The following is a 19773-nucleotide window of genomic DNA, read 5'->3' as shown; positions in this document are numbered from 1 at the left end:
TTCAAGATGATTTTGTTTTTAATTCTTTCTCTGAATGAGTCAAGTTTTACTGGGACCATTGTCTTCCTCCTTGCCCAACTGAATAGCTAGGAGCTTGAATGAGCCAAGACAATGAGTATTAGCTGGCTAGTACACAACTGTGGAAAGATTCAATCAATACCAGCATTAGCTTCCATGAAAATCCAGCCATGTGGATCTCTCATCAGGTGACAGCTTTGTATAATACTGTGCATTTACAAAATAAACTAGCTGGACATTATTTACAAATATGATCCTTCACAATAAAAATCAGAATAGTTTGTTATTTTCCGTAACTAACACCTTGTGGATTTCAGTCGTAAACATCAAGCACTAATCTTAGCATTCCAATTAAGATCTTCATTTATACACTGGAATATTTTTAAAACTCTCCACAAATATAGGAACTAACACTCTCTCCTTCCATGTGAAAGAATTAAGAATCTAGGTAAACTGAAGTGTCAAAGGTCACTGCCAACAGATGTATTACTTCCAGACAGCAAATTACACCGTGATCTTTTTATTGTTCAGAAAATTCAGTACAAGAGCAAGGAAGAAATGCATTCCAGTGCCAAAAATAACAATTTTGTTATAATTCTTACCCGAGTAGCCAATCACCTGGCTCAGCCAAAGTAACAACTTTATGGCAAATGCCTGATGTGCAACAACAGACGAATGCATTACTTGCACCTTTAGTGGCTTGGTTTGTCGACTAGTATTCCTCTAAAGTAAATTGAACATAGGAGAAACTCTCAGTCAGAATAATCTATACAAGATATTTTAATAAATACGTACGTACATCTTGAAAGGAAAACTATATTTTTACTCACCACAATTACGGTTTTTGCTTGCTCACAATATTGGAAGTCACCATATCGAACTGATCTACGGCCCTGAAAATACCAGAAAAGATTTAAATTAATTGTGAACGTTTCACAACTAGAACTCCAAAAGAATTCATCAGTATAACAAACAAAGATTTTGGCTCAGTTTTTATTTTGGATATATCAAGATGTCGAACTTCCAATAGACATAGAGTGCCTTTATGGAGAGTTTTGGATTCCGCAACATTGCGCTTGAAGATAAAGAGGTGCACTGCTGTGTAATGTTAGAATGTGGCTTGTATTTGTAACTTGCCATATGATGAGCTGTAAGCTTCAGCTGAATAATTAAGATTCTGTTGGACAGATAGGAAAAGAAAGATAGCATCATACCTTGGACTTCTGGTACTTGCTATTTTGAAAAGCTGGTATCAGTCCATGATAAAGTAAATTTAGAGTATGTAATAAAAAGAAGATAAAATAAACGCAAGTGGAGTTCATCGTTCCCTCTGAATAATAAGGTCCCATTAGTGAACACGAACCATCAACTAAACTAAATTGCAGAGACAATCAACATCCCTGGGACTTTGGTAGTGCTGGACTGGCACATTTTCCAGACTATAAGATGTTATTTCTATTAATAAGCCAATATTTTAAAATTCACTTTCTTTTTTTAAATTACACAGTGGTGCAAAAATTTTCTTGTGAACCCAGTGAGTTTAAAGGGATCGTGGAAAACAAGGCCCAGGTGAGTTTAAAGGGAGCATGGGAAGCAGCCACCAGTGAGCCAGATGCCAATTTATCAGGATCAGCAAACAATTGGAGAATGGATTACTGGTGTTCTACTGTACTTAAAAAGGTGACAGTAGTTATTTCAAATTTATTCTGTCATCTGTGGTAGCATTATATGCCATGGCTTCAAAAGATAGAAATTGGGCAATGTAAGCAGGCATACAAACAGAATAATGGAATACATAACTTTTATTAATAATTTTCAGTTTTATTATTGAACTTTTCCTCATTGAATTACAAGAACATTAACACTTTCAGAGAAGAGTTTTCAAATTGCAACTGCTTACATGTCATTCAAAGATAACAAATTGGAAATAGCACCAAAATGAAAACTCACATCTCTATCCACAGTGGTGGCAAAACTGACAGCTTCTTTCTGTGTACAGTTCACAGCCTTCTGCAAGGTGTAAATCACTTGCTCGTAAGTATGGACTTCATCATTAAATAACATGCAATAATAAGTATCTTCCTTTTCCCTACAAAGAAAATAATACTTGTATTTAAATTTGTCTTTTGGTTTTCATTGATGAAGATAAACAAGTATTTCAAAATGAGCACCAGATAGCAAGTATTTTCAAGAATAAGAACACAAAACCTACACAATAAAGCAAATCACTTACTTTGTAAAAATAATTATTGCTAAGGCAAATATTTACAGATTTACTAATTTTCCTCTATGGTCCTGCACTTTTGAGAGATCCTATATGGTCTTGATAAGGATTATGCAATTCTCTACAGTTAAATTGCCCATTTTTAACTACATTTTAAATGAACAAAAATACAGAGCAATCAGTAAGGGATCCTTCCTGTGTGTTTTGTTGTAAGAAAACAAGGTTTCACCTGCTGATCCATCTTGAAAACCCATGCTGGAATTCAGTCAATCATTTGAAAAAAATCTGAGACTCAATTGTCATAAACCCACAGTTAATCTGAATGTGTAAGCAGTAACTAATCAGGCACAAAAGCAAATACACAATACATTGATGATTTACCAGAAAACTACTAAAGCTGCCAACGGTCCAGATAATGTCATAACTTCAGCAAACAGCTGGAGTGAAATAAGGAGAGAAGGGCCATGGGGAGTGTGGAGTGGAGGGGAGCAGAGTGGGTCTGAATAGACAATGTTTTCAGCCCTCGGCGATGAGCATTTAGGGAGGAAATAAACCAGCAAAGATGCAATGCTGTTTTCAGCTTGGTTGACTTATGGTATGGTGTTTAGCAAAGTGCTGGTAAGAGTAAAGAAACTAGACACAGTAATTGCTGTCACTGTTTTTCTAAAGATGGCAAAGGCGGGGGTGGGGTGGGGGGGACCAGGAGATACAATGATTGCATTAATTATCCCACTGGCAAACAGGTCTCTGAAAATTAGATGCAAAATCAACTATTTTTGATTAAAACACTGAAATTCAGTTTTAATCAGCATTCAAACAGATTCAATGTAATTTGCTTCAGTCCAATTATCTTGCATGAAAGGATAAATAACTTGTTAAGAATAGGGGTCAGGATGTGTGTTGTAGCAAAAATATAAAAAGCAATAATTTTCAAACCAACTTTTCACTGCAATTCTGCATCAACTCAGCTATATGCATTCACATTTACAATTAATACTTACAGGGGTTCTAATCCAGAAGGCAGTCTATCTTCCTCTACCCACGTTAGCATATCTACTGCATATTTGAATACAATTGCAAAAATATTATAGGCACGTCCAATCATGTCCTCAGATAAATGTGCCAGTGGATCCTAAAAGAATAAGGGTGAATTAAAGTTTAACTCAATCCAAATGCATCAACAAAGCACAATAATTAACAAGGCAAACAAAAATGTATTCTAACATGATAAGAGTTTTAACAGTGGCTGAAAAATTTGATTTACAACTCATTTTTGACTCCAAGGACAACCTATTTGTCACAGAAGCTTACAAGTAAAGACATAAGAGACCACAGATGCTGGAATCTGGAGCAAAAAATAAACTGCTGGAGGAACTCAGTGGGCCAAGCAGCATCTAATGGGGGAAACGAATCGTCGATGTTTCTGATCAAGACCCTGCATCAGGACTGAGAGTGGAGAGGGAAGGTAGCCAGTATAAAGAGGAGATGGGGAGGGAGGGACCGAGGAAAGGTGGAGGATAATGGGCACAGGAGCCAGGTGGGGAATGGGGAGGGGTGGAGGTGGGAAACAGAAGCAGATGGGCAATAGGTGGGGGCAGACAAGGAAAAAACAGCAGACAGAGCCATGCAGGAGGAGGGGAGGGTGTTGGTGGAGACAGCTGCTGGAAGGTGATATATGGGGGTCACAAAGGCTACAAGTGTTGGAATCTGATAAATAAGGAAGGTGATAATGGAAACCACCATGCAGGAGAGGTGAAGGGTAGATGGAACCAGATGGGGGAGGGGAGGGGAGCTGGATGTGGGTATGGGAAAAGGAACAAAAATGGGAGAACTGGAGCTGGATTGCAAGGGGTGGGGAAAAAAAAACACAGGAGGTAAGGGTTACCCAAAATTGGAAAATTCAATGTTCATACCATTGGATTGCAGACCACCCAGTTGGGATATGAGCTGTTCTTCTTCTCACAACAACAGCTAACAAGTGTAGTTGATTTCCAATCAAGCCATCTTTTGAGGTACCTTCCAGCAGCAGAATATTGCCACAATCTAATGGCAGAGCAGGGGAAAACCCCATTGATTGCTCCCTCAATGATCTTCCTGACATTACATGGCCAGGAGCAAAGCAATGAATTATAATTCTCCAATTCCATGTCCATTTATAATAAATTCAAGGTAATGACATTGTGTGGTTTTGTTAAGTCATAGAATCAGAGCACAGAAACAGGCTCTTTGGCTCACCAAGAACGCAGCAACCATCAATCACCCACTTATATTGATCTCTACCAATAGCAAGACCTGGTCATGTGATAGCTAATAATTTCCAACAAGTCTACTCATCCCTGAATTTCAAATAACATCTCGAGGGGCATCACTATACAGAATCTTAACTGAAACAACTTAATAAATTAATAGTAAATTAATCAAACAGATAATGTGCCTGGGAGAGAGGGAAGAACCGAGATTATCTGTAACAAGTGGTTTACCTCACAAATCTTGACATCCACCTTAAGTTTAAATGAATTACAAAAAGTGAGGAAATATTCTCCACTTGCATACCCAAATTACCACTGGAAACATCTTCAGTGTAAGATCCACAGCAGTTCCTGACAGGAAAACTAGGAATTTAGAATCTTCTGTAGTGGAAAACTTTATATCCCATTCAAGAAATAGATAGGGAAATACCAGGGAGTTTTGGCCAATTAATCTCACTACATTTGTGGGTAGCTTCCTAGAATGTGCACCATGGGATATTAGCTCGCATCTTTCTAATTCCGGCATATCAGACATAGTCTGCAGGAATCTGTAATGGGCAGATTAGCATGAACATTTTTACAAAAATATTCAAGATCACAGTATCTTTGTCATGATAATATAAATTTACAAGACATCTGATGCCTTACAAGACTGATTACATGTAACTGGTGCCAGAGTGTAAAGTCACGACCATGAGAAAGAGATCAACAACAATTGTGAGTAATTCAGTACTTCAGGGATCTGTAATGGAACCTTGCATTTTCTATTTACATAAAACAATTTCAACAAAGGGTCACTGTATATAGTGAAACTTCTTGATACTGAAATAGGGGATTCTGCAAGAAGAATGCAGAAGAAAGATAAAAGTCAGTTAATAAGTAGACAGATAAGTGCCAAGTGCATGTCAATGCCAAAAAATTTGAGTACGTTAATTCTGGGAAAAAGTGACAGGAAGTAAATGCTAAACGCATTATGAAGAACATGGGAACGCACAAGTGGATCTTACAAGTTGTCAACATTATAAGCAGCAAATAGAATTACTTTTTTTTTCACACAAGCAAAACAAGACTTTTGAATTTATACAATAAACTGATTCAGCAAAAACTGGGAGTACATTGTGCAATTTAAGTGGGCACTACATGGGCTGAAAAACTGGGATATTTGCACAAGAGTGAAGTAAGGATGATCGAATAAATTGCAAGATTATGAATGGCTCTGAGACAAAATATAATACTGGCATTTATTTCTGAATCATTACTGAAAGGATGAAAAGCAAAAATTGAAATCACAAATCACATGTAGTTATTTAAGACTACAATAAAAGGAAATTGGATAAATATTTGAAATAAAGACAAAAAAACTGCAAAGCATTGAGATTAGACATGAAGAACTAACATATGCAATTCATGGGACTGCTTCTGTGGTCTTGTGAACTATATGATCTTAGTAGAAAATGTATTACACCCTTATGGATACATTTATATGTGAATAAAACTTGAAAATTGTTCCTTTCAAAAACACGTTATTCCAGTAGCTTACATGTGTGTGTGAAGGAAAGTTCCAACAGCAGGAATCAGAGTAACAATCTGTGTGGCAGTGAAATATCAGTATACATCTCACCAACTTGTACCACGTGATTTTGTTTCATTCCAAAAGACCTTTGAATGCAACAGGGAAATACTATGATGCCAACAGTTTTGGAGAGCAAATTCTTGGACTAGTAATCCAGTTCATTAACAAAAATCTACAAGTCCAATTCTCTCCCTGCCACTTTGATCATTTCAATTCAGTTTATAAACCAGCTGATAATAAAAACTAAGAGTGCAAGAAATCATGAACCCATTTGACTGGTGTAAAAATTCAGCTGGTTCTTGAAAACCATCGTGAGAAGGAAAATGCTGCCCTTCTCAATTTGGCCAATTTGTGACAAATTCCACACCAATGTGTTTGACTATTCTCTCAACCGTCAAGCTCAACTGACCTCTGAAATGGCCCAGCAAGCTGTGGGATCAAGGCCAAAAGCACCCATATTCCAAATAATACTTTGAAAAAAATACTTTATTTTATACATTAAAATGTATTGTCATTTTAAATAACTGATCATGAAAATGCTTTATACCTCCTCCAGTGCGTCAGAGCCAGAAGGTTCATGTTTTAGACAATATGGACCTTGTTTCCACGCTTCAGTGTCTCCACAGTCACAGAAACCCCCTCCACTTGATGTCGTCATCTGGATCAAAAAGCAGTTAGAAATTAGGAAATAGGAAGCAAGTAGAAATTCCTACCATCACTCCTGACCAAGTTGAAGCATCACAATTATGCTATTTTTGTTCTCATTAATAGTCATCACTTATTAAATGAGCATGCAGTTTGGCAGGAGAAGCAACACAACCCAACTTTATACACTGCTTTGCCACAAATATTTATGTTGCCACTTTTAACAAAATGTCTCAAATTCATTCATTATTTTGAGTAATTAATCTACCACCCTGTGAACCTCACATGAGGAGATTAGAAGAGAAAGCACAAAACCTACATCTCCAAAAGGATCTTCGAGGCTTTTATAGGTGGTGAGAAAAAGGAACAAACCTCGAGAGATTAATCGAGGAAATGAAAACAGAACATATAGAAAACAGATAAAGACAGCTTTGTGGAGAGAAAAAGTCTTAATGTATCAGGTCAATGATCTCTCATCAGAATCCCATTTTGTAAATGCTAACAAGCCGAAATTTTCTTACCGTCATTTTCATCAAGGCCATTTTGAAACATCATGAACATAATTTTTGTACATAGTTATTAATAATTCTAAGAAAGATCCCCGACCTGAAACATTAGCTCAGTTTCCTTGCCACAGCTGCTGCCTGATCTGCTTAATATTTCCAGTATTTTCTATTCTAATTTTATATTTTCACCTGCAGTTTTTCAACTCTTAAAAAAATAAAGTCAAAGCTTGGATTACTGGTAGTAAGGCTGGGGAACTCTAAGCAAACTGCAAGTGCAGGGATGCAGAGCGGATGAGTCATAGAAGAATGTACGCAAGGAAAAAATAAGGAATTGAAACTGATGCGCGGATCTAGGCTTGGACACATACACAAGCCATGTGCAAACGACTTTGTGAAAAAAGAACACAGTTTGCAGAGTGCTAGATTTTCTGGAAATTATGAGAACGGAGATTTTGAGGGCAAATAACAGTGTGCTAGAAAAATGGAGAAAGCAATAAGGAGAATGGCAATGAGTTATGCTCTTGAAATCACAACCCTTCAAATACTTCATTCCAATGTTCATTCTTTGCAATCTACTTAGCTGTGCAATCCCCGATCATGAAGAGATCGGGCTCTCTGTGCTCCAGAACAAAATCATATTGGCTGCTTCACTCAAGCTACGATGTCAAACAATTCAGCAATCAAATGCAAAACCCTTCCTCAATTAATGGCTTCTTATTCATCTATAACAGTTTTTTAATGCATAAATGGGTTTATATGATATCTATATGTTGTTAAATGCAAAATTTTAATGTATTACTTCAATTAAGGTTACAGTAAAATAATTATAGTGAGGCCAAAATAGAACAACCTACCCTATATCTATGTTCTCTGTGCACACTGGCCAAGAAGCACTCCATGCATAGCACACAGGTTGGATCTACCGCACAGTCCCTTCAATAAAAAGGCAAAAACAGTCGTGTTATGCTTGGGCATCATAGACATTTTATACAAAAAGAGCTTTCTCTTCCAGAATAAGACTCAGAACAATCAGGACAGGAGGAGGATTGTTACCAAATCCTTCACTCTATTTTAACACACCTTTTTGAAATAAATCACAGATCATATACGATTGAAAATGCCACTCTTCTAGTTGGTGGAAAAAACATTTTAAAAAAAATTCCAAAAGGTGGTTCCAACGTTTGCAACATGAAGATCAATTTTCCTGCAGTCATACCAGGTAGAGATTCCTAACGAGTATAATATTCTGCATTTTCTTGACTCTCCCTCCGGAAGCCACTAACCATCTCATCGATGTGGTTCCGACGTCAATTTGTCCTATTTTATTATTTTGTTGTAATTAACACTTTAATATCAGGCAAAATAAATTTAATCCTGCTCATGCACAGCTGATTTAACAAATCTGCCAGGGACTGCATGATTTTGGATGAGATGGGGGGAGCATACTGTGATACACAAGATATTGTGGCAATGTGGGCTAGTGTGGATAGACGGATGAAGTTTTCACCTGCAATTATTTGCAGCCCTCTGAAAAAATGCTCCTGACCTTGTCCCTTACATGCTGATACTAGGACTATGATTCCTTGATACCAATTCATCAGTTGGAGAAATCAAAAGGACAAGTCATATTGCAGAGCATTTTATGATCTTTCACACAAGCAGAGAATAATTTTAATGCATCAAGAATGTGTGATTCTCAAGTCCCACTTGAGCACAGATCTAGACTGAATTATTGCATTGTTGTTGACATCACATATCATCATTTATTAAGTGAGACTAGCCACCAATTTATTTCTTAACTTTCATCACAAACAATTTCAATAATTGTCAGAAAATAAGTTAGAAGAAGTTGATCAGAGGAGAAAATTAACACAATATGTCTCTTGGTCCTGCACCTCACCAATACCCACCTCCACATTTCTAGTTTATAGAAAACAAACCAACTGCCTTTCAAAAAAAAATTCTGCAGTAAAGCTTTTGAGATTTGCTCAATTGTTTTTTTCTTTAATTCATAAAAAGTAGTTTGCAGAAAACTTAGGGAAAAAACTAGGCATAGCTTATCAGAACTTGTATATCTTTGGAATTAGGTGTACTGCACATGAGCAGACTTCTCATTGCATATTTAGCTTTAGCACATCACATATCTGGGTAGGAGAAATACGCAACACAGCAAAACTGTTCACAAAAGGAAAAGCATATGCAAAATTGCTCAAAATATAACAATCAACAGCAAATTATGAAATATGCCTCAACAAACAATCTGCTGGAGAAAGAAACTCAGCAGGTTGAGCAGCATCTATGGATGGGAGGGAGGGGAGAAGGAATTGTCAATGTTTTCGAGTCAAAATCCTACATCAGGACTGGATACCTGACGAAATATGCCTGACTATTTTGTCACAATTACCAGTGTTTTCTGAAAATCATCACCAAAGTGATGAAGCTGTCATTATCAGTGCTGTCAAGCAGCAGTTATTTACCAATAATCAACTTGCTGATCTCCCGTTTGGGTTTCACAGAACAGTACAGCACGGGCCCTTCGGCCCTTGATGTGTGGCGACCAGTGTAAACACCGGCTCCACGATCAACCTAAGCCTTCCCTCCGACACAACCCATAACCCTCCATTTTCCTTATATCCACGTGCCTATCTAAGAGTCTTTTAAATGTCCCTATTGTATCAGCGTTCCAGGCACCCACCACTCTCTGTATAAAAAAGAAACCTTCCTCTGACATCTCCCCTAAACTTTCTTCCTCTGACCTTAAAATGATGCCCTCTGGTATTGGCCATTGCCGCCCTGGGGTAAAGGTGCTGACTGTCCACTCTATCTATGCCCCTCATAATCTTATACACCTCCATCAAGTCACCTCTCATCGTGCATCGCTCCAAAGAGAAAAGCCCTACCTCACTCAACCTTTCCTCATAAGACATTCTCTAATCCAGGCGGCATCCTGGTAAATCTCCTCCGCACCCTCTCTAAAGCTTCCACATCCTTCCTATAATGGTGACCAGAACTGAACACAATAAAGTGTGGCCTAACCAGAGTTTTATAGAGCTGCAACATTACCTCACAGCTCTTGAACTCAACCTCACGATTAATGAAGGCCAGCACACCATGCACCTACTTAACCACCCTATCAACTTGCACAGCAACCACCTGACTTGAAACCTTGTCACAGTCTTGGTAAAAACATGGACCAAAGAGCTGAACTGCAGAGTGAAACAAGTGTGAATTCCCTTAATATGAAGGCACTCTGTTAAACTGGTCAATGGATATCAAAGAGAAAACGCTCCAGTGGCTGGAGACATGTCTTGCAAACAGCTGTGGTTGTTCAAGGTCAATCATCCCAGCCCCAGGACAACACAGCAGGAGTTCCTCAGTATCCTGACCGAGATCCAACCACCTTCAGCTGCTTTAATGACCTACCTTTCATCATAAGGATTCAAGTGAAGAAGCTTGTGAATGACTGCGGCATTCAATTTCATTTGCAACTCCTTAGCAGGTGAAGCAATCTATACCTGTGTGCAGCAAGAGCTAGTCGACATCCAGGCATGTGTTGATAAACATCAAGTAACATTCTCACCACAAAAGTGTCCAGCAACGACTATGTACAACAACAGAGAATCTAACTACCCACCTTTGGATTCAGTGGCCCCCACCATCAATAGGGAATATAGGGAGAATAATTTAATATTTGATAAGCATATAATGGAAGTTGCTGCTCCATTTATGTACAATTAACCATAGAAACCCAAAAATTGTAGTTGAAGATGCTCACCATCTCTACAAGCTATTCCACAACTGTACCTTGACAATGACCCCACACTGAAATCAATATCGTCACCGGCATACTGAAGGGCAAACGAATTTTAATGGCATCAGTCATAATTTTTGTTTTTTAAATTCACTTTTAAGGAACTGGGAATCACCAGATACAGCAGCATTTATTACTCTTAAACTTTGTGGCTTGTTCAGCCATTTCAGAAGACATTTAAGTGTCAACAGTACTAATGTTGCTAGAATTACACATAGACCAGATTTCCTCCTATGAAGGATATTAATGAATCATTTGTTTTTTCTTTTAAAATAAGAGTTTGGATGCTTAATGGGCCTTTATTACTCTTGACTTGCATTTTTTTTTACAATAATGCCAAATTAGGAATTGAATTAGTTCTGTGGATTGTTAGTTGGAGCTTTTGGACAACTGGTCTGATAAATTCGACCACTGTTTCCATGCTACCAAACATGTGTAACCATGAAAATGCCATTTTATGCATGGAGTCTCATTCCTTCAGAATCTAATTTGTGTTGCATACCCAAGGATGACAATTAATTAATTTTTCTGTCCAACTCCACCTTTGCTTTCTTTCCCAATCCCAATTAACCTTTCTGTATATTATTCAAATATCCTAGTTTACACTCAGTACGCCTCAGTAACAATTCATCAATCTGATCATTTGAAAATCCTTGTTGTTTCTTTCCCTGGTCACATGCACCTCAAATCTTGAGAGCATCAAGCTGGATCTGATAACTGGAAACAGCAAGTCTCTGCCTCAAAAACAACAGAGCAGCTGTCAACAGAGCCCATTCCTTCTCGGGTGATCATGCAGCCAAAATTAAACAACATTGCTACTTGAGTGCGATTCCTGTTCAAAGAAATTAATGACGATGGCCAAGCGGGCACAAGCAGAATTCACAGAATTTAACTTGTCACAATTTTGGTACCTGCAAGAGTAAGTAGGCTCCCCAATTTTGAAAACACGTCCACAGAGCTGTGATGATTTATTTGCCTTTTCAAGTTTGGTCATTCCCACAGCTGGATCCTCTCCACACAGGTACCATTCCATTGGTCCCAACAGAATATGCTGAGCTAACATTTCTTCATTAAGTGGATTAGGGTTAGAGTCTCTGCAATAAATCTTTGGTACATTACAGGCAAGGTGATGGTACACATCCTTGGTCAAATCTGTTGCTTGAAGCCAGTTCTAAGAAGAAAGATATCAAAAATAGTTGATTTTGGCAGAAAACATTTAAAAATATCTATATACAATATTATTTTCAAAGGTAACATGATCAATAATGAAGAGACCCGTGTTTACAACTTTTGACACAAATGCACTGATTATACAACCAAAGTCAATTTAAGATCAGCTCTAGTGGAAAGGTCAAAACAGCATGGTGCTTGCCTGCAATAAGAATACTTGCCCAATCCTTGAATTGATTTCGCTAATTACATCTTTGTGAATAAGCTTTTTCTGAGTTGAAGGCATTCGATCAAATCGCAGAATCGTTAATCATTGAGCACAAGTCCGTTCGGCCACTGAGCTTGTACAACTACTTCTGAATACCAACATAGATAGATAGCTTCAATACCCCGCTCTCTCCTCAAATCCCTACAACTTTTCTCCTTCAATTATTTGGCCAATTATCTTTTGAAGACTATTTTGCATACATCAGTCCTATTAAGGAAATGCATTCTAAATTGTCATTCTTTCCTCAAGTCCAGGACAAGCTCTGCCAATGTAACATCTTTTGCAACTGTCAAAGTCACACCCAAGCTCAGCCAACTATCAAATCTACAAAGGACTGAATATTTTTGTCACCAATGCTTAAAAATTATTAAAAAGTAAATGAATTATTAAATACTAAAACAAATTAAGACTGCAAATGTCAACATTATTAAACAATTAAAAATATTTAAGCAAGCTTAACTGGGTTATCTGCTCAATGAGTGAATGGGAGCAGTTGGAGAGTGAAAACAGAGACAAAAATAACCCAAAAGACTCAATATTGAATTCTACAACTTCAGGTAAATTGATTTCTTGGTCTGTGTCGGTCATCCATCTTTACTTCTTTTTCAATCTTTTTATTAATTTTCAAATTAGTACAAAATAATATATATATATTAGTAATTATACATATGGTGCAAAGAGATCAGGATAACAATCATAACAGTTAATATATATAATCACAAGGAGTTAAAAAAGAGTAATCTAGACCTCCCGTTCTCTTATTAAGTGAACAAATACAAAAGGAAAGATTGAAAAGAAATGAAATTTAATTATATGAAAGAACCCCCAAATCAAAAAAAAGATAATAAACCAAAAAAAAAACAAAAACTTCAAAAAAACTGGACTGATATTTCTTCAATTAAAAAGAAAAAAAACATTATTATGTCGTCAATTCCACTCCTCTGTATTCAAGGGTTATTGAAAGGGATCTGAAAAAAGTCAGCTTATATCATATGGACATATTGAATAAATGGACTCCAAACTTCCTCAAATTTAAGTGAAGAATCAACAGTGCCACCCCTAATTTTTTCTAAGTTTACACATGCTATAGTTTGAGAAAACCACTGAAAAGTGGTGGGAGGTATTGGATCCTTCCATTTGAACAAAATGGATCGCTTGGCCATTAATGTGACAAAGGCGATCATACGACAAGCAGAAGCAGATAAATGGCGAGATTCCATCATTGGTAACCCAAAAATTGCAGTAATAGGATGAGGTTGTAAATCAATATTCAATACAGATAAAATAATGTTAAAAATGTCTTTCCAATATTTTTCCTAAAGGGGACAGGCCCAAAACATATGTGTCAGGGAAGCCACCTTCGAATTACATGTGTCACATATAGGATTTATATGATGATAAAAACGGGCTAACTTGTCCTTGGACATTTGGATCCTATGAACCCATCTTTAATATTAGCTCAGTTTGTTTTTTTTTTGTTTCCTTCCTCTTTTTATCTCTGGGAGTGAAGGACATGCCCTGCTGACCATCTGGGCACGTCCTCTGGCTCTGCATTTTGCAGTTCCCACGTTTTATTTTTCCTAGATTCTTTTGTCTATGTCCTCACTCTCTACCTGCTCCCATTCACTCATTGTCCAGATAACCTCGTTTGCAGCTTAGCTCCATGGTCACCCCAGGTTTACCCAATCAGAGCCATCTCCACCACCAATCCCCTGCAGCTTTACAAGTTTCTTTTGTCCCCGTTTCAGTTACCCAAAACATTGACAATGTTTCCTTTCCCACAGATGACACCATGACCTGCTGAGTATATCCAGCATTGTTTGTTTTTGGTTTAGATTTCCAGCTTCTGCAGTTTTGTTTTTAAATTTTCACTTTCTGGCATTCAATACCTTATACACACAAACATTTTACTCAGGATGAAAACAAGACCATGAGTATCAGAAGGGTAAACATGATAGTTTCTCATAACCTTGTTTTCTGACAACAGATGTCTGCACCCTACAAGACTACTTGTATATTGGCTAATAGTTGGGCCCTTGATTGAATTTTCCCTTCTCTGGTTTAGGGACTCTTCCAAGCATAAAAAATAACTCTGGCATGTTGTATGTATGCTTACTACTACAAAATAAAGGGCCAGCCTGTGAAAATCATTCCCTTATCTTTAAACACTTTTTATTTACCTTACACATCAATTGGGGCGACAAAGATACGATTCCATGGAATAAAAATTAGATTGTGTTAAGAAAATCTTTCAGAATGCATTTAAATACTGCCTTACACAACCTTTCCACTAGTTTACTTCTGCTGGAAATTGTAAGATATATTTCTAAAACAAAGGCAAAGCAGGCAGATGATGGAAGTCTGAAAAGCATCTTCCTGCAACTATTTCCAGGATATTATGTATTATATCCGATTTGATAGTTGCCCACAAAACTAATTTAGCAACAATTGATCTGGCTCCCAGTAACCTGGCTATTGACCACTGAAACAGGTTTACAGGAATTTGCCTTCAAATTCTATCTAGGATCACGAACAGTTCAAATGAACAACCACATCAGTCATGCCAATCTTGTACACACATTAACCATGAATCTCAAGATCAGATGTTTTCTCTTCCAGACACTGACCTGAAACCATCACCCCTCCACCTACCCAAACTATTATTTTAACACAAATCGCATCTCACTTGCTTAATACCTCCAACTTTTTCTACTTTTATTCAGGGATATTTATGTTGCATTTGACAAGTCTCAGTAATCCTGAGCATAACATATGACAGCTCAAAATTAAACGTTCCATTAATGAAACTTTTGACAATCTTGACTGCCAGAACTGTTCTCGAGGAAGCATTTCTAGTTACCAGAGTTGTTGTCTTTTGGATGAGTACTTAAACTCAGATCCTACCTCTGTAGCACTTTTACATCTGAAAAGTTGAAGATACAAATCCCACTCCAAAGCTAAGCACTAAACCTCTGTAGGAGTAATAAGGCATCAGGGGTACTGTCTTTTGGACCAAACCTTAAACCCCTTCAAGCAACTCACTGCAACAGTTTCCTGCATTACAACAGTAATTCCATTTTGGAAAGTATTTTCATTAACCTTCTGATATCTTCTCATGGCACCAGTGACCTAGGTTCAATCCTGACCCGAGGTGCTGACTGAGTGGTGTTTGCACATTTGCTGTGACCATATGGGTTTCTCTGAATCATTCGGTTTCCTCCCACATCCCAAAGATGTGCAGGTTGGTAGGTAAATTAATCTCTAGTGCACAAGTGAACAGTTGAAACTCGGGGGAGTAGATGGACGGGCGGGGAGAATAGTTTACAGGGAAAATTAGGGAGGGAATGGGATTGCACTGCGAGTCACCACAGGTTTGATGGGCCAAATGGCCCCCTTAAACGACACATAGAAAATATAGAAACCGACATATGGGAAACTAATACCTGCTTTAAAGCAGACCATTTCCTGTCCAACATTTGTCCATCAGCCAACTATAGCAAATTGTCTGTTTTTTCTTCCTTCTTTGGAGTGAGAATTCAGCAAATAAACACGATGAATTTAATGAACATATTAAAATTTCCCCTTTCCCATGAAACATACTTTGTGTAATTTAGATAGCTGACAGAATTTTACAGCAGGCCTGAATCTATTGAAATGCTCATGAACTGTACCTCAAAAATAAACTCTACTTCATGAATGAAGTTTGTAGCTATTGAAACGGGGAAGAGAATCATCTTGCACATCACCAAACTGCCACAACTTATGTCATCCTCGATCCCCAGGGAATGCCTTAAGATGATTACAACTTAAGGATATTTGGAGTGCAGCCAACTGACACGAAATCTACAAGATGACATTTCTTCATTAACATTGTGACTTCCAACGGTCTTTGGCTGAGAAGTAACCTCTTCTTCACCCCCGGGATTCGTGAACTAATTATATTTAATGAGATTGATGTCAACAAATTAATTGTAACTTAACGTCAATAGCAGGAAGTGCTGAGGCCGGCAAGTTAATAACACGAAGGCCCTTCTGCTGAAACATGTAGTTAAAATTAATAATGGTCATCCTTAGGAGTTATACGGGTCCACACAGGAAAGCGCTGGAGAGCTGCCCGGATTTTCACCAACGGATAGTTGAGCCGCAGCGGGCAGCATCTCCCAGCAAATCCGAGGGCAGCGCTGCAGGCCCGGGATAGGTCTGAACTTAGCAACCTTGCCCGGTCCGACAAATACCGCCGACCAGGAGGGAAAAACAGAGGAAACACTGGATTCGAGGGTGTCGGATCGAGACAGATAAATACAACGCATATTAAGTTTCGTACCAAGGCGATGTCCTTCGGCGAACAGTCCATTAAAAACTTCGAGATAGACGGAACCTCTTCCGACTCAGTGGCAGCCATCTTGGATCCTAGGCCCAAGGCCGGCAGCGCCGGAAATGATCGTCACCAAGGCCAAACATCCGCTCCACCGACCCAGGCGCTTCGTCCAACATCTGCTCCTCTCTCTGCCCCAGTTACACTCTCATACCACCACCCTGCACGAAACTACTTTCTTTCATATTTTTCAAAATGTCTTACTTGCAAAAGAATTCTCTTGTTCACTGATTTGTTTTGTTGAGTGTATCGTTTTGATGAGGTTGCTTTTTCAGTTGATTGCACCTTTACTAATAGATCAATCTCTATGTTATTGTTCTTGTTTCACTTGAAACGCGAGTTTTGTTTCCATCTCCACAGATGCTGCCTGATATGCTGAATATTCCCAGCACTAATTTTTTGGCTAGTTACTACTTCTATGATATAATCTCAATCAAAGTGATGGAAGATGGCACCGAAAGTGCAATTGTGGCACTTCCTCACCAATAAATTCTCTTGCTAACTCTGAGTTACAGCCTTACAGCGTTAAAGACCTCATTACAGCCTTCATATAAGCATAGTCGAGAGAGTAATCTGCACGTGAGGTAAGAGTGGCTATTCTTGACATCAAAGCAACATTTAACTGTTTTATTAAGGGGAACTAGCAAAATTAAGTTTATAGGAATCAAGAGGAAAACTGATAAAAAGCACTCTCTTCACAGATACCCGAGACACAAGAGACTGCAGACAGAGCTAAAAACAAACTGCTGGAGAACTGATCGAGTCGAGCTGCAGCTGTGGAGAGAAAGGAATTGTCAATGTTTTGGGTTGAGACCCAGCATCAGTCACTGACTCTGTACGGGTTAGGCCTTAGCTGGAATATTGCATTCAATTCTTCTCACAATGCTTTCAGAAGAATGTGAAGGTTCTAAAGGCAGTGTAAAGGCATTTACTTGAATGTTCCCAGGGATGAGCGATTTCATTACAAAATTAGGTTGGTGAAGTTGGGGTTGTTCTGCAGAACAAAGAAGTTTGAGAGGAGACTTAAAGAGGGTAGACAGAAGGAAACTCTTCCTATTAGTAGGGACCAGGTGGAAAGATTTAAATTTTTGGCAAAAGGTAAGATGGAGATGTGAATTATGATTTGCAATTTAATGTCTGCAAGGGTAGTGTAAACATAACCATCAGTACTTTCAAAAGTAAAGTGGGTAGGCACCTGAATAATTTGCAGGGCTATGGGCAAAGCAGAGGAATGAGCCTCATGGGAGCTGGCATCGATTCCATGGGTCAAATGGCTTCCAGTGACACAACAATTTGATTCTATATTCAACACAGTAGACACAAGAGAACTCTACTACCTACGTCCCCTCTAAGTTACACAATATCCTGACTGGGAAATATGTTGCTATTAGAACATAGAACAGTACAGCACAGGAACAGGGCTTTTGGCCCACAATGTCTGTGCTGACCCTGATGTCAAACTAATCCCATCCTAGTATGATCCATATCCCCCCACTTTCACGTGCCTGTCTCAATGTCTCATAAATGCCACTGTCATGTCTGCTTCCATCACCACCATAGGCAGTGTGTTCCAAGCACCTACCACTCTCTGTGTAAAAAAAGACAACTTGCCCCACACATGTCCTTTAAACTTTTCCCTCTCTCAACTTAAAGCTATGCCCTTTAGTATTGATATTTCTTACCCAGGGGGAAAAACCTCTGACGTTCTACCTTATCTATGCCTCTCATAATTTTATATACTTCTCTTTGGTCTCCCCTGTTCTTTTATCATTGCAATCTCTAGATACTGGGACACCCTCACCAACAGCGCCATTACAATACCTTGATCATAAAGGCAGCAGCAGCTCAAGAAAGTGGCTCACCGTTACTTTCTCTCTGGCACTGAGGAATTAGCAATAAATTCTAGTCTTGCCAATAAAACCAACATCCTGTGAATAAATCTAAATCTCACTACCAAAACCAATGCCATTGGTAAATAACTTGCAAACCAGAGACAGTTCATCCTGAAACTCAAGTATTCCCTCAAATGGACTTCCACTGCTTGAACTGGCGTTTTAGGCTCAATACAGCTTTAAATGGTTGGGTAGCTATCTATTTGATCAATATTTTTGCTCTTTCATTCCTTTATCATCTCTGCAGTGTTTATAACAAAATATTATGGGTAAATCAATCAGCTAAGCTAAAAATTATCTTCTCAAAATGTTGAAATAATTTACAGTTTATAGTTACTTTACCTTAAGCCAATAGCATAGAAAGGTTGCTTGTTGACGGAAAGAGTGCATAGACTGTAATTAATTCAATCGGACCCACTGCATGGTTCATATACCACGAAGAACTTTAACAACGGTGAGTAACATTCACAATTATTTAATAATGTTCATCATATGAGGTGATTAAATGCTTCAGCACCCCGCCCTCCACCTGGGACAGTCTCCCTTTAATTTTTTTTAAAGGCATTGCAGGATTGTGGGTGCAGTTGCATATCATATGTTCTCTGAGTAACGCCAGTATTTGAAAAAGGTAAGTGTTTGGCACACAGTTGAAAACGAAATGACCGCATTGTGTTCTGTGCATGCATAATTTTGCCAAAGGGTCGCGCAGATTACCGGTTTTTTTTTGGAGGGCGTTGCAAAAGAGTGTTTCGGCGACAGAGCCCAGTCATTATCTGATTTGTTATTCTTTCATGCGTGCGGGTCTTGGAATGGATCTGCAGGCCTGCAGCGTGCATGGAAGTGCCAGGAATTGCGGCATTGCCGAAAAGAGCTGGTTGCAGAGTTTGTGATCCGCGAGAGCCTTTATTTTGCATTGGATGTTTAGAATCGTACGTTGCGTTGAGCACTGCTGGGGGACGTAATGATCTTTCCCCAGTAGCAACAGCAACTGTGTTGGGGGCACTATGTAATGCAACGTTTGCATTCATTTTGGGAGTTGCCC

At 38.4% G+C, this 19773-nt stretch overlaps 1 protein-coding gene across 6 annotated transcripts in view; it reads right to left on the bottom strand.

Moving 5' to 3' along the window:
* The window catches only part of ubr2 (ubiquitin protein ligase E3 component n-recognin 2), a 90608-nt gene extending 73724 nt beyond the window's left edge, over window positions 1-16884 (bottom strand). For all 6 annotated transcript variants that reach the window (XR_007955957.1, XR_007955958.1, XM_052011090.1 and 3 more), the window contains exons 1-8: window positions 16789-16884; window positions 11938-12197; window positions 8070-8148; window positions 6612-6722; window positions 3244-3374; window positions 1969-2107; window positions 849-911; window positions 621-741 (exon numbers count right to left, since the gene is read on the bottom strand). Coding sequence is in view for 4 of the 6 variants with exons in the window: in XM_052011090.1 (XP_051867050.1) it covers window positions 621-741; window positions 849-911; window positions 1969-2107; window positions 3244-3374; window positions 6612-6722; window positions 8070-8148; window positions 11938-12197; window positions 16789-16866 (982 nt within the window). In the remaining 2 variants the exon portion in view is untranslated. The remainder of the gene's footprint in view (window positions 1-620; window positions 742-848; window positions 912-1968; window positions 2108-3243; window positions 3375-6611; window positions 6723-8069; window positions 8149-11937; window positions 12198-16788) is intronic.
* Window positions 16885-19773: the final 2889 nt, after the last annotated feature.

Source organism: Pristis pectinata, chromosome 3 (genome assembly GCF_009764475.1).
Source record: "Pristis pectinata isolate sPriPec2 chromosome 3, sPriPec2.1.pri, whole genome shotgun sequence".
Classification (NCBI taxonomy): Eukaryota; Metazoa; Chordata; class Chondrichthyes; order Rhinopristiformes; family Pristidae; genus Pristis; species Pristis pectinata.
The sequence above is the reverse complement of the archived record's forward strand: the minus strand, read 5'-3'. Positions and strand labels throughout refer to the sequence as shown.